Source organism: Syzygium oleosum, unplaced genomic scaffold (genome assembly GCF_021117445.2).
Source record: "Syzygium oleosum isolate NSW1041296 unplaced genomic scaffold, Sole_v2.1 Sole_v2.05, whole genome shotgun sequence".
NCBI lineage: Eukaryota > Viridiplantae > Streptophyta > Magnoliopsida > Myrtales > Myrtaceae > Syzygium > Syzygium oleosum.
In genome coordinates, this window is record NW_026607489.1 from 5,375,816 (window position 1) to 5,389,918 (window position 14,103).

The window sequence follows — 14,103 nt, forward strand, 5'->3', positions numbered from 1 at the left end:
TAAGATTTTGTCCTTTAAAAAATGAACAAGATGTGTCCTGTAATGCATCATGCAAAAAACCACTCACCATCTGGTGCAAAGCCCTCGCTAGCACCTGCTGGGTAAACACCGTCCGTTGCTCAAAACAAGTGGAGCAAGCGTCCATTACCTGTCCAATAAATGACCAACCTTATAGATGAAAGTCAAGTCAATGTCGTAATGCCGCCTAAAGCATCAACCTGACAGTCGAAACGACTACACTCCATGCAACTGGCAATTTTTAAATACTCAAATAGATGTGCCATAGTTAAAAGAAGGCTACAATTAACTATGAGGTTTCTGATCCTACAAAAACATGCTGACACCATGAAGAATATGGCAAGGCTGTTTCTTTTTCTGCTAAGCGATGCTAATTTTCCTTTGCCAATGACTGAGAACTAGCCTGAGGTCTTCATGCTCTCGTATGAATAGATCAACTTTCAATGTTGAGAAGAAAGCCTGACTATATGATTGGTGGCAAGGCCAGGCGAAGTAACTCAATTAAGACTCAACTGGTCAACCTATCCACTTCTTATGATTAACCTAAGAATTTCTACAAGAAAAATGGTTATCTTGCCTTGGATGGGCAACTTGATAGTGCTGTATAGTACTGCAATAAGTTACTTTCCCTAATTTTCACAGTAGACTTCACCAGTTTGACCCACTAACCATATGAGGAACAGGAATTCAGAAAAATGACTAGTTTCAGAAAATTGGATTTAGCTGTAACTGAATAAGCACCTAAACAGGCAATAAACATTTATAGTCTCATCCCTTACATCCTGGACAACTTCCAATAATATTTAGACTTTAACTGCACATCAGAGTTTGGATAACACTATTTGGCTGATGTACCTATTGGACGTGAACTGTCTTCCTTTAAATATTGCCTACGATAATGTCAAGTATATTTGTCACTTCATAGAAACTGAGCATCTTAGCAACTCAACTACTGCAACGAATTTAAAAAAGCAAACAGCTAATTGACATGGTTATAGAAGTTGCAAATTTTGACCACTAGCCCAAAGAGATAACTGCTCCCAATGGTCAACCCACCTAAAATTCCTCACACTGGTAGAAAACAAGTCAATCCAACAAGATTCTGTTCAATCAATCAGACATTTTTACTCCAAATTGTTCAGTCAACCAGATTGATGTATGACACTGTTAAGATGCTTCATTATCTTGGATTCTTAGGCACACTGGCTCACTGTCATAGTCGCACTTAAGATGACACAATACTAAGAAAGAGAAAACTATTCAGCTAGTCCCCCCACTGAACATAAAAACTCTATTTCTCATACAGTCTACAAGAAAAGCAGAGTGTCCAGGAAAAACAGCAAATAAAATAAGCGCAGTCTGCAAGCACAATACTTAGGTGTACGGACATTTATCATTTTTAGCAAACTTTGAGCATTGAAGCTCTCAGGCTCAGCTGACTTCAGAGGCAGTTATCTTAAAGAACATTCGCCAAGGAATCAAAATTATCATTAGTGCTGCATAGAAAAGAGGATACTGGCAGTAACTTTGGTAGAACCATAAAGTATAAGGGAAAAGGACTGCACCATACAACCACCAAATATAAGAATTGGGGCTGCCTAAGGAGTTGCCTCTATCCTACCAAGTGATGTACTCTCCATCATTTATTAGTATAATGTTGAACTAAAGGTAACTCCAAGTCAATAGCAAGTCAGGAAGGTCAAAGGGCATCCTCCAATCCAGGGATAATCAAGAGAAACCTAAGCGAGGCTGATCACCAAGCCAACCATCCGGTCTTTTAAAGTTCTGTCTTGAGCCTTGAATGAACTACATTCGATTCCTTTGCGAAACCTGTTTCCATCCTTGAAGCCTACATTCAGTGCTTTTTGAATTTTAAGTTGCAGTATATGCAGTTATATAACCCTTGAATTATAGTGGCTTTCCGCACATGGCACTGCCCGTGCAGCTGCAACAAAAAGAGTCCATTGCTTATCAATCAAGTTGAACATTTTCCCCTGTAGGTGTTTGGACCCATTCTTTTTAGTAGGAGACACTATATTAAGAACACATAAAGTTTATAGGCACAAACAATGAAGACTCTAGTTTTGCGAAGAGCTTCCAACTGAATATGGCCATCTCCTTCAATGAACTAGCAATCTAAATCAAGATGAGTCACCTTTTTCAGCGGAACACCATCTTTCTCAGGAACAATATCATGTATGGCAACCAACACTTCTGCCGGCGTCAAAGCAGGACCAGTATGAGCAGAACCCTGCCATTAAAGAACCTTCAGATTTTTTTGTTGAACCAAAAATTCATAATTTTTTTCTTTTTATTCTTTGTGGACCATAAATGGATAAATTTTTTACAAGGTCAAAAGAAGACTTCTGCTAAAATCTAGAAGTTAATCTAGCAACTGATACAGGAAAGATAGTTAACTAGGCAAGACATGGTCACATTTAGACATATTAGATACCACCATAAAAGTAACATCCACACATGAAGATTTCACAATTTTGTTTGAGAAGTATGAGCGCATCTTCTGGTATTTACATCAAGATCGGGTCTCAGTGCATAAAAATGAAGAGTACCTACTTTTTACAAAAATGGCTCTCTGTATAATCGAAAATTCTACGGTTACTTTCCCTCCAAATCGACCAAAAGGATGCCAGAGGGATCAAATGAATCTTCTCTCTCTTTCCTTTCTCAATGCAGACACCCACTGGGCTCTTAGCTGTTCTTGCAGTCTTCGCACTGACCCACTGAACGCCTAACAATCGACCAAGCCAAATTCCACAACATTCTTGACCAACCATAATGGAACAGTAAAAGTTAACAGTTTCTGCTGCCTCTTTACAGAGGCAACACCTATTTGCCATGATTTGACCTCGGTTTTGCAAATTCACCCATTCTTTACTTGACAAAATTGTTGTGCACACCACTTATGTTTTGTCAAATTACTCTAGACACCATATTGGAATCCATTGGATCCATGAATTAATGAAATATGATCAGATTGCTTTCCTATGTACCTTTTCCAGTCCAGGTAAACTAAAAAAAGTGTCCTCGAAAGCATCACTTCAACTATCATTCTCAGATAAGTTCCAATAATTAAGGACATAATTCCTTTAACATAAAATTTCTAGATTGAAAAAGTTCACATTAAATCACCTAATCATATTCTATTAATTTAGTGGATTCACTGGTTTTAACAAAATGTCAAAGTAACTAATCAAAGCAAATTGGTCTCCCCACCATTTTTCCAGAAAAAAGGTGTAGGAATAGTTTGCCTAATCTGATCGTGGAACAGGCATGTTAATCATAGATAAGAATGTCGACTTTTCAAGTTGCACAAGCTTATAGCATAAGACTGTTTTGAGATTGGAAGTGATTTTGTTTAACCTTGCCAACTATCTCGATCGTCCATTCCAAATCTAATGTGCAACATTCATCTGAAACCAAATCTAACTATCAACCCTCACAGAATAGATCAGTCAACGCACTCTGCAGTAGAATAAGTGAGGCTATGCAAATGAGAATAAGAACACAATAAAGTGCCACCACATATGGATCACTATGCTCTTTACAATGACAAGCCAATTTATAAACTTCTTTTAGTACCTGTAATATGTGGGCAAGTGCCTTTTGGAACTTTTCCGGAGGAAGGTTCACCAGTCGAGGGAAGATGGGTAAAACCTAATCACAAACATAACCAGTTTAAGTTTCTATTTGATGACGACAAGTAAAGCCAATAAAGCTGCTTTCTACCAAACGATTGACGGTCCAAAGATTTCTCGGACTCAATAAGAAAATTGTAAGGCACAGTGGCATAAGAGGATCAATGTAATTGAATCCCCCTAGTGGGAAAGACTCAGTTATTTGTGATTTCCTCTCTTACGAAGATCAAAAGTTGCAACAAAAAGAATTGTGATCAGGCACTCATAACATGCAGATTATTTACATTTTGAAACTGAAAGACAAATGTAGCAGGGATGATAACAGAGTCAAATTCGTACATAGAAATATACTGCTATACACTTTCAAATCAATTGACAGTAATTTATTCTGAGTTTCATTGTGTTGGTGGCATACAGCAAAACACAATCGTACCCGGAATAGTAGTGGGTTCCCAAGCAAATTAATACATTATGCAAGAAAAATCTGAACTCCTGCTATTTAAATGGTGGACATGCACAATTGGCTACAGGCAATATTTACTTTTTAATGGAAACATCTACATTCAACAAATCATTTCTTTTTCATGTCATAGAAGCAGTTTAGTTAACAAGCAGTTGGAATTAACATAATCATGATATTGTAGATCATAAACAACTAACTAGTTCAAATAAAATGGAGGGAGAGGGAGAGGGAGAGAGAGAGAGAGAGAGAGAGAGAGACCTCGCTTTTGGAAAATGAGGGTAACATTGGGATAAGGATCGAAACATCCTGCACAAGGAATACTGTTAGTGGAAATTTAAGTACACAAATTTTTGAATTATGTAGTAAGAGGTAGAGATTGTCATAAGAACCTTCAGCTTAGTTTCATATAAGTGTTTGACGGTGGTAATCAGATCTGGAGAAGGTACCGTTTCCTCGGTCAATATTTGCAGCACCTTACACATATATAATCATATTAACGACTTCAAAAATACAAGATCCATATTAAAAATAAACACTCAGATGTATAACAAAAGGATTATACCAGCATCAAAAGATTTTCACTTCCTTGAGGCGGATCTGATATTATTTGCAGCAATTCAGAATAAGATGACCCGAAGGCCCGTATAAGAATTGGGATATGGCGATGCACAGCCTGCGACATTCGAGGAAACACACAACAAAGCAAAATGTTAATAGCAGTTGACCATTTCTCTTCATACTTTATTGTGTCCGAAGCGAATCCGAAATCAAAAGTAGCGATGGGCGAACCATACTTTTTCACCAATTAAAATCTCATATTTGAAATGCACACAAAATGCAATAAATACTTATGATCCTTCATGCTGAAGAGCACTCTGCTGACCATGTGCAAAGTGCAAGTTATGACCAGCATGCAACCCAATCCAATCCAATGCATTCAACATGCTGATGCACATCAGCATGCAAATAACTATTTATGCAAATCAGAATGCCATTCTCACTCACACGAACTTAGAAACACAACAATAGCACAGAGAAATTGGACAAAGGAAGAGATCTTCCTTTTAAATACTAAATGAGTTCAGTAAACGAGCATTCAAGTCTATATCAAACAAAAGAGCAGCTAAAGCCAATTTAGATATTAGAAAAGCACCTGCTTTACAGGTCTTGGTGCTTGACCATAAGTATCAAACAAAAGGCTAAGTAGGCTAGGTTTCTGCAAGAAATAATATATCAGCATATTTTCAATATAGAGAAAAAAAAGGGCAAAAGAAACATCTCCAGTACGGAATGTATCGTCAAATATTCAATATGATTCAAAACTCGATGAGACTATTGGATATTAAGCGGGCAACTACTGACCTTCATACACAAAGCAAAAAACAAAGAAACAAGCCGTTGAGCTTCAGACAAAGATAAAGAAGAGATGCCCTGAGCCAGGGGTTGTGCACCACCCATAGATTCACTTTCAAAAGTTGCAGCCTCTGAAAATGGAACTTGAGAACCACCGCCGGAAGTATTATGGCTTCCAATCTGTTAAAAAGATATGAAAAGAATTTTGAGCTGATTTTTCAATGCAGGAATGAGTTAGGGTTGTCAAACGACTAACAGATTTTTCATGGGTAGAAGGTTTTGGCAGTTTGGGAATGATTTTCAAGCCTGCGATACTCAGACAAGCAATCTTGCCTGAATCCGCATCCCATATCTTAACAAATATGTAAGAATTTCTAGTCCAAAAGCTTAAAATATTAAAAGGAAAGAGATTACATGCATATGAGCCATTATGAAAGTGTATTCAAGCAATGTGAATATCACTTCAACCCCCATCTGACAAGCAAAATGGACTGAAACTTTATGAACAGGAAACCACGTGTAAAATTAACTTAACTATTACACCAAGTGTGCGGAATGATACGATGTTAGAATCTCCAATCCAAAAGCAGATGTTAGATGGAAGGAGACCATATTTTTAACCCTATTGTAACTCTGTATTCAATCAAGGGGGATAACACTCCGTCAAAATCCAATACTAACGCATGTATTTGTGACTTAAAATTAGCAGTCCCTAATACAACCTAGAAGGAGCGCAAAGACAGCAAAAGTATCAAGCAATACCTCTATTGCACATTGGAAAGTAGACTATTCTAAATGCAACTTTACTACTATTTTAGGCATTCTTATATCAAAACAAGATTGAAGGAAATAAAAAGAGCAAAAGCAATGTTCGATACCTTCCCTTCATCCGGCTGTTCATTCGAGCCAGGTTGGCAAACCTCAACATCTGAAGCATTCTGATTAACAGCTGAGAATAACATACTTTTTGCAAAATGCTCAATAGTCTCAGCAACATAACTCAGCTGAAAGAGTTTGTTAGCCACCTGTCCAAATGCAAACAGAAGAAAATAACATGAAATAACAAACCATGTTCTGACATCACAACGAATGATCTTTTGATATATTATAGAACCCAAATAGTCAAAAAATCCACGGGAAAGGTCAAAACATGCAGATACATCTCGAGCTTCCTTACCAGACGAATAGCTTTAGCCCGGATTTCCTCTTGTGAATGAAGAGCACACTGCCATGAAGACAAATATCATTACAAGATACCAAGAGTAAGATCCTAACCAGCTATAACCATGAGGTAACAGCTATAACTGCTAAACAAGTGTCATATTGGGAAAACGTTCAACTTTTTAAGACCTCATCGTCTATCTAAGAAATTTACAGTCAGATGTATTCATATTATCTTTGCTAACAGTTTCTATGCACATTCCTTTGCAAACTTACTATTGTCTTCAAAGTTAAGAAGGTAGCTTACATAGACAGATGGTGTCCTACGGAATAGACGACATTGGCCATGCTGGGTCAATTACTTACCAGAGAACGGTGAGAAAGAAGATGAGCTATTACCACTTTTTGATATAACAAAAACAAACTATGCCTTTTCCCAAAATGCAGAGGAGTGCTACATGAATCTTTTTATGCCATTGTGCTCGATTCTGTATTAATTCTTTAATAAGCTCCAGATAATCCAATCTTTTCATATTGTTTCCTTCCACATCATCTTAGACCATTCCTTTCCCCTTTACCCCGGTTTCCATCTACTAATCACAACACCTCACAAGAGCCTCCAAAGGTCTTCCTTCAATATGACTAGATTATATATGGATGTAAAGGGTAATCAACAGTAATCAATAATAAGACTCAAATCTGCCTTTTCTGGAGATTAGGAGGTTTCAAAAATATGTTTGAAAGAGAGAAAACAGTATTCTACTTTCCTTTGCCACAGAATCAAATCTACCAATAAGCAAACCATTTCAAACTCCTTTTTCTGCCAAAAATCCCACAAAAGTTTAACTAATGAACCTTGCAACAATATGCTTTAGAAGAAACCATGCGATAGAAATCCACTACGACACAGTTGTCATGAATTAAAGATTGAAGGAAAAAATCAATTTGTACTTATAAACCACTACTTTCTGCTGAAAATTTCTTTTCAGGTCAAAATCACTATCAGTAGAATCCTGGTGAGTAATCATACTTTCAGTTCTTCCACAATCAGGTGAGCAAGAAATTGGCAAGCCATAGTATAAGAAACCAAACACACAAAGCAGGGCATAAATTGAGGAAGCCAAGAAACAGCAATCAATACAGTCACAAACAGGTAGCTCCAGTAAGTTCATTAGTTTCATACTTTTCTCCGTGGTGCTGAGATTATAAGATTGAAATGTTAGAGTAGACCCACGGAGTAACAAAAATCTTGATAAAGATAATCTCATTGAAAAAGATTACCTTCAAAGCTATATCCAAGCAGGATTGCCTGTAATGAGGACGGCCCAAAATCAAACTCCATACAGCATTAAGACCTTGGGTGACACGATCAGCATCACGCAGACTTTTTCCTTGGTAATCAGCAATGTCAGAATTGCAGAGATCATCTAGAAGTTTCAACACAGAACTGGGCAAAACTGGAGCTTCACCAAGAAGTCTACTCAATGACTTGTCAGAAGCAGGAAACTTGAGTAGCAAAGATTCAGCCTACATAGAGAATGCATCAACAATAAAGCCTCACAAAATAGGAAGCAACATGCAGTGAGATAAACAAGTACCTACCACTTCCAAGAGAAATTTGTCATATGTGACAGCATATGCAGAGCTTTCAGCCGAATCAGATCCAGATATAGAATGTAGATAATAGAGGACTTCCAACACAAGCTCATGGCCCTGAAAGAGGGCCAGGTGAGTATCGATTATCAAACAACCAAGTTAATGTAATACCACATGATACCAAGTCATCAGCAATAATCCAAAAAGTAAAGGGAAATTCCACCGATAAGTATAAATGGACAGACATGATGGGCCAAGTTATATGAATCGCCTAAATACAAATTCCTTAACTTTAGCTAGCATCTGACAAATTACACAACAGACTCATCTGGATAAAAATCCTTTGAATTCTAGCTAGCATCTAATGAATTACACAGCATAAAAAATAATTGAACAAGCTCAATCAAACTTAAATTATTCCTCAGGAAAGTCTGTTCTTCGACATATGTGCATGGGGTGTCAACTATGAAAGATCGAAGGCCTATAGTCTTGAGATTAGATTCGTAAAACTGCAAGGAAAATTAGACCACACGACATCTCAAGTATCCTACACAAGATTATACATTTAGGGACAGGAAAAAACAGTTTCTTTTTCAAACCAAAAACATATCCTATATAAGTACCAAGGAGGTAGCACCCCTATGGAAAAGTTAAAAGAGAGAAAAGGAGAGGGTCTACAAAGTATAACAGACTATCCACAATAAAAAGGGGTTTTCAGTGACCCAAAAGCCAAGACCTTTAACCATCTATTCATTACCCCCGAAAAAAGAAGAGGCTAGACTCCCAAAAAACCTCAAGTTTCTCTTTCTCCAAAGAATTCAAAAAAAGTTTTTGGGGGACAGCAGCGAGTATCAACCTTCTCTCTTTGTTATTTACAAAAAAATATCCAGTCCAACTCAAAAACAACCAAGCAGGATATTAGGAATTTCTAACTACTAGCTTTGCAAAATTTGGTGATAGAGTCATCCAGTACCCGAATATACCTACGGGAGAGGGCAAGCACTAAAAACTGACGAAGGATGAAATTTGCCAACTTCTACATTAGACTTCAATGTAACATTTAGCGAGATAATATAAGAACCTAGCCAGATTTAAGCATGTAAAATCAGACAACATGCTTGGGAGGCAGTAACCGTTAAAAATTTGAAAAAAGTGAAGCAAATGAACCACTAAGGTCCCAAATGTGAAGTACCTTTTGTAATTGGTAATCCTCAAGGATATGATTTTTCAGCATCCCAACTAAATCATCAGCAGCAGCACTCTGAATGAAACTTATATGTTAGCAGCACATGATTTGTTGATAATATCAAAGAAGATGCAAATGGTTTAGCCCTGCCTAGTATTCAGACAAGAAATGGCAGTATACGAACCCAAGCTTCACAATGCAAATTCTATATGAAACTTGAAAAAAGATTACAAACTGCACTTCATCATATACATCCTCTTATATTGTAATTTCTACAAATCCAAGAATAATTAAACATTATACAGCATCGCCAGTATGGAAGAGCTTTTAGTTTAGGTTTGTGATGATTCAAGTCCCTATGAAGCTAATATCATCGACCCAGCAAGTGCAGAGACAACCAGAACCTTCGTCGCATTAGGACACCAAAAACAAGCAGCATACTTGTTGTCAGCAGATATCCCATTGTTGGGCCCAATACAACATAAGAAGGGCAATAAAAGTAAGAGAAGGAGCCAAAAACGCCACTAGTAGGCATACACAACAGATATCCGTCTTCAGGCTCACTGTGGAAGATGAACTTCCTCTAGAAATTGGGGAAAACCTAGTGATGCTAATAGCATAGTCACCATGAGGCATATGACATGCCTAGAAATCGAGACAACATGCATTATGAACTCGATAAAGATATATTATAGGATGTCCTTTCCAATTTGGAGTCCGCTTGCAAAAGCATAATTACCATTGATCCCCTCCAAAAGAGGACCAAGTTAACAAGGATGTTTCCTATGAAAGCTGAAGCAGAAACATTTAGTCACATAATGTTGCATCAATAGCAGATCACACTTGTTGGGATCTAACTCTTCAATGATAAATATTTCTTGGTGTGAGAAGACACAATTTTGCATGAGTTTCAAGAATGGAAAAGCTTCAAACTCCTAAAACTATTGATCATCTTTGAATTTTTTTCCCGTGACACACATAACAAAGTGAGAGGTTACAGGCAAGACGAAAAATCTTGTTCATAATGCTTGTAATGTCCCTCATCTTCTGAATAGACTTTCTTCCAGCATATTATAAACATTATAGACAAATGGCTCCATAATTTATAAAGAAGGTTTCTCGCACCAAAGAAGAACATACTTGCTGACCAGAAGAAAAAAGCACAGACTCAGCTTCTTATGGGCAATAAAGAGTCTGCCTACCTGAGCAACAAGTCGAGCAATTAATGACATTGCCGTAGACCCACATTCTTTCCCATTTGGATGCTTGCATGACTCAATAATCTGCTTAAACAACAATTTTCTGACATTGGCTTCCTGTTCCCCATTAAGCTCAATATAGGATGGAACGACAGGTAGGTCCTTTCCTGTCTCCTCAGAGGCGGCAATGTTTGCAACAGCTGAAGGACACTGATCTAATTCCACATTCGTTGGTGTCTCAGATTCAGCCATCTGCATGTCCTCTGCTTTCACTATATCATCCTCAGTTATTTGTTCAGAAGAAAATGCTACATCTGAAGAAAGACCAACTTCAGCAGTAGGTTTAGTTTCCTTAAAACCATCCTGAACCTCCTCTTTTGGAATTAATTCACTGGTATCATGCAAAGATGATCCCAAAATCTCATCATCACTTTTCTTTTTAGATATTAAAGGTGACGAAGCTGTTTTAACACCCACCATAACAGATAACTGTGGCTTATTCGAATTAAAATCATCCAATTTAGATTGCAGGTCTCCAGAGTCATCCACAGTGGGTAATGCAGCCTCAGGAGGCACTGCTAATCGTGGATCCTGGCGGCGGGGATCCTGGAACATAATTAACATCTTTAATGTATTCATTCATCCCATATAAATTACCACATGACATCAACTATAGTAAAAAGTTAAGACAAAGAAGCACATGAAAAATAGCCGATAAAAGCTGTTTTACCCTTCTTGGATCACGTTTAGAATCTGTAGAGACGCTACTGACAATGGATGTTTCAGGAAATGATTCGCTGGTAATAGAAGCAGTAGAATATGGTATCTGCGCAACAGACATTGGAGATGGAATAGAATTTGCAGGAAGAAAAGAAGGTGCCGTAACTTGTACTGGACTACTTGCAGAACCTAATTGTCCAGTTACTTCGGATTTCCCAAGCCTTGTTAAAGGTGGAGGAATCTTGGGCAAGTGTTTCATATTAGTTATCACAATATCGGCTAGTAAATCAGGATGGATTTTGGAAATAAGGATTTCAAGTGATTCGGCGCCTCTTTCTCCTTCGGCCAGCAAAGCACCAATCATAGCAATCATTTGTTCCACAGGTGACAAATCACCGTTTAACATTGAAACATTGGGAGATACACCATTTGCAGAGGTGGAACCATGGCCAGAATCCGCTGTTTGTTGACCTGGAAAAGTTGAGTTGTTATCAGCAATATATCGACCTCGCTTGGATGCCACTTCCAGATTGTGGGCTAACATTTCTTCATCTTGAGAAATTGGCCTTTTCTTAATCAAACTTCCAAGAGTGGACATTTGGCTTGAAGAATGATCTTCCTGCTCATCAAATTACATCGATGAAAGAAAAGAGATTACACACTTAAAGGTTAACACTCTTCAAGAAGAAATATGATACCAGTTTTTGAAACAAAATCAAGAAGATTCAACCTTGACCAAACGGGCATCACGTGATGCACGCTCAGCATTTCTAGCTAACTTCTCCATTTGCCGAATTACTTGCTCTGCCGCATCCCCTGCATTCATTGCTCGTAGAGTCCCAAGCAATCTCTCCCTAGACTGAAAATGGACGCCAATGCAACTTATCGGGCTTAAGTTCGTCTTGAAAAGCATAAGATATTTTTTGAGCTCGTTCTTTTGAGCTAAAGAGATGTTCAGATCAAGATTCTAGGAGCAGTACATCCATAAGGAGCAGTAGGACTAACTTGTTCAAACATGCAGATTAACTACCAACTTATTATACGTGCAAGATTTAAATACCAGCTATAGTCTTTCAAACATGCGGGCATTCAAGCACTAAACAACTACCACAGAAATAAGATACAGCTACTATAGTAAATGAAGTGAGAACCCATACAAAACAAATAAAAGGGATGCCCAAGCTCAAGTTAGACAAAGGCTTTTAGAGACATAAACCATTATTCTCGACGGTATATAACAGCAAAAATTATATCTGACAACAATTCAAGCCAACTTTTCACTGACAACGATCCCCAGAAAATACTAAAAAAGCATAAAACAACACTATGAAGATGTATGAACAGTTAAGACAAAACAATTATACCTCTAGAATGGCGGGACTAGTACACCTAAGAAATCCTAAAAAGGCAGTTCTCAATGAATAACGAACACTGGCAGCATGATATCCCTTCCCTGTTTCACAGTTTGAATCGAAAGCAAGCAGTGCCGAGAAGACAGTGCTGAAGTGTTGCAGCCTCTTTCTTCCTATGGATGCCAGACTGTCAAAGTTGAGCAACAACAACGACAATTAGAGAGAGAGAGAGAGAGAGAGAGAGAGAGAGAGAGAGCGAGAATAATTCATAGAGAAACCATATGTCATCCCAAGCGATGATAAACGAAATGAGACAAGACAAGATCAGATATAGATAAATCAATCAAAATTCACCCACGGTCAGGAATGTCAGGAATGACTACACAACACTGACTTCAAGGAAAAGAGGCCAATCAACAGAGAAGCGCATCATACAACAGTTTCACATTTCTATTCCTTACTTCCTAAGCATCATCCAGCAGAAAGCTAGATGAGCTACATATTTGGATCTGGAGTTCTCAAAGTCTAGATATCAGATCTCCCCAGAAATGTCACAATTCAGAACACATTTATCATGCCAAGACGCCCAAATATTAAGCTCTTTCAACTCACAAGTTTAAAAATACTAGCAATTGATCGACCAAATTCAAACTGACAGGCCCACCATGGATAGGATATAGTGGAACATTCCAAACCATAGAGGCACACTTTACAATTAACATCATCATTGTAAAAAAAATTATCAGATGGACGGCAACCATAAACACAATGCCCTTGACAACAGATAAAGTGACACGGTCAAGAATGATAGACTTTTATGTCAAATAGTGTAGCAAATGCAAGTCCAAACTGCAATCGACAGTGATAGCCAGTGGCTTAGCATACATAAAGTGAAAAGTTCATTTTAAATGAAGAAGGTAATATCTAGACCCAACAACAAGAATTCAAACATGTACGTCTAAACTCGATGAGGATAGTAGCACTCTCAGAGCAATTACCATGTTCCTGATAGCTGTTTTTCTAAAGCTTGATTAAAATACACTGGAGAAGATGGAAGGGCATCCTAGATTATGGAATTATCAAAACATCATAGAGCACAAAGCTCTGTATTCTCCAAGGTAAAGTGGAGACTTTAATTTCAAATGTTAAAGAAATTTGCCTAAAGGAACAATATGAAGTTTAAAGTCCTATCATTAAACATAGTATCTGGAAATTATCACTTAAGCTTCTCATCCATCAAGCACCAATCTATCTAAGGTAGAGCAAGAGGACCTCCTTTCGTTACCCAGAATATACCCAAAAGGTGCAGAATAAACAAATGTAGGCCTCATTGGTCATGACATGTAATTTTTCACTATTTTCTAAATGAATGACGAAGGGATGACAAGTGTTGACCCAA

At 37.7% G+C, this 14,103-nt stretch overlaps 1 protein-coding gene across 1 annotated transcript in view; it reads right to left on the reverse strand.

Moving 5' to 3' along the window:
* The window catches only part of LOC115676348 (uncharacterized), a 28,171-nt gene that overhangs the window by 2,972 nt on the left and 11,096 nt on the right, over positions 1 to 14,103 (reverse strand). Inside the window, exons 6-22 of the mRNA XM_030599232.2 lie at positions 12,717 to 12,891; positions 12,083 to 12,211; positions 11,363 to 11,971; positions 10,636 to 11,238; positions 9,440 to 9,508; positions 8,254 to 8,364; positions 7,933 to 8,178; positions 6,668 to 6,715; positions 6,369 to 6,515; positions 5,500 to 5,670; positions 5,291 to 5,353; positions 4,700 to 4,810; positions 4,527 to 4,610; positions 4,396 to 4,443; positions 3,619 to 3,693; positions 2,174 to 2,269; positions 68 to 148 (exon numbers count right to left, since the gene is read on the reverse strand). Of these exons, the coding sequence (XP_030455092.2) occupies positions 68 to 148; positions 2,174 to 2,269; positions 3,619 to 3,693; positions 4,396 to 4,443; positions 4,527 to 4,610; positions 4,700 to 4,810; positions 5,291 to 5,353; positions 5,500 to 5,670; positions 6,369 to 6,515; positions 6,668 to 6,715; positions 7,933 to 8,178; positions 8,254 to 8,364; positions 9,440 to 9,508; positions 10,636 to 11,238; positions 11,363 to 11,971; positions 12,083 to 12,211; positions 12,717 to 12,891 (2,866 nt within the window). The remainder of the gene's footprint in view (positions 1 to 67; positions 149 to 2,173; positions 2,270 to 3,618; positions 3,694 to 4,395; positions 4,444 to 4,526; positions 4,611 to 4,699; positions 4,811 to 5,290; positions 5,354 to 5,499; positions 5,671 to 6,368; positions 6,516 to 6,667; positions 6,716 to 7,932; positions 8,179 to 8,253; positions 8,365 to 9,439; positions 9,509 to 10,635; positions 11,239 to 11,362; positions 11,972 to 12,082; positions 12,212 to 12,716; positions 12,892 to 14,103) is intronic.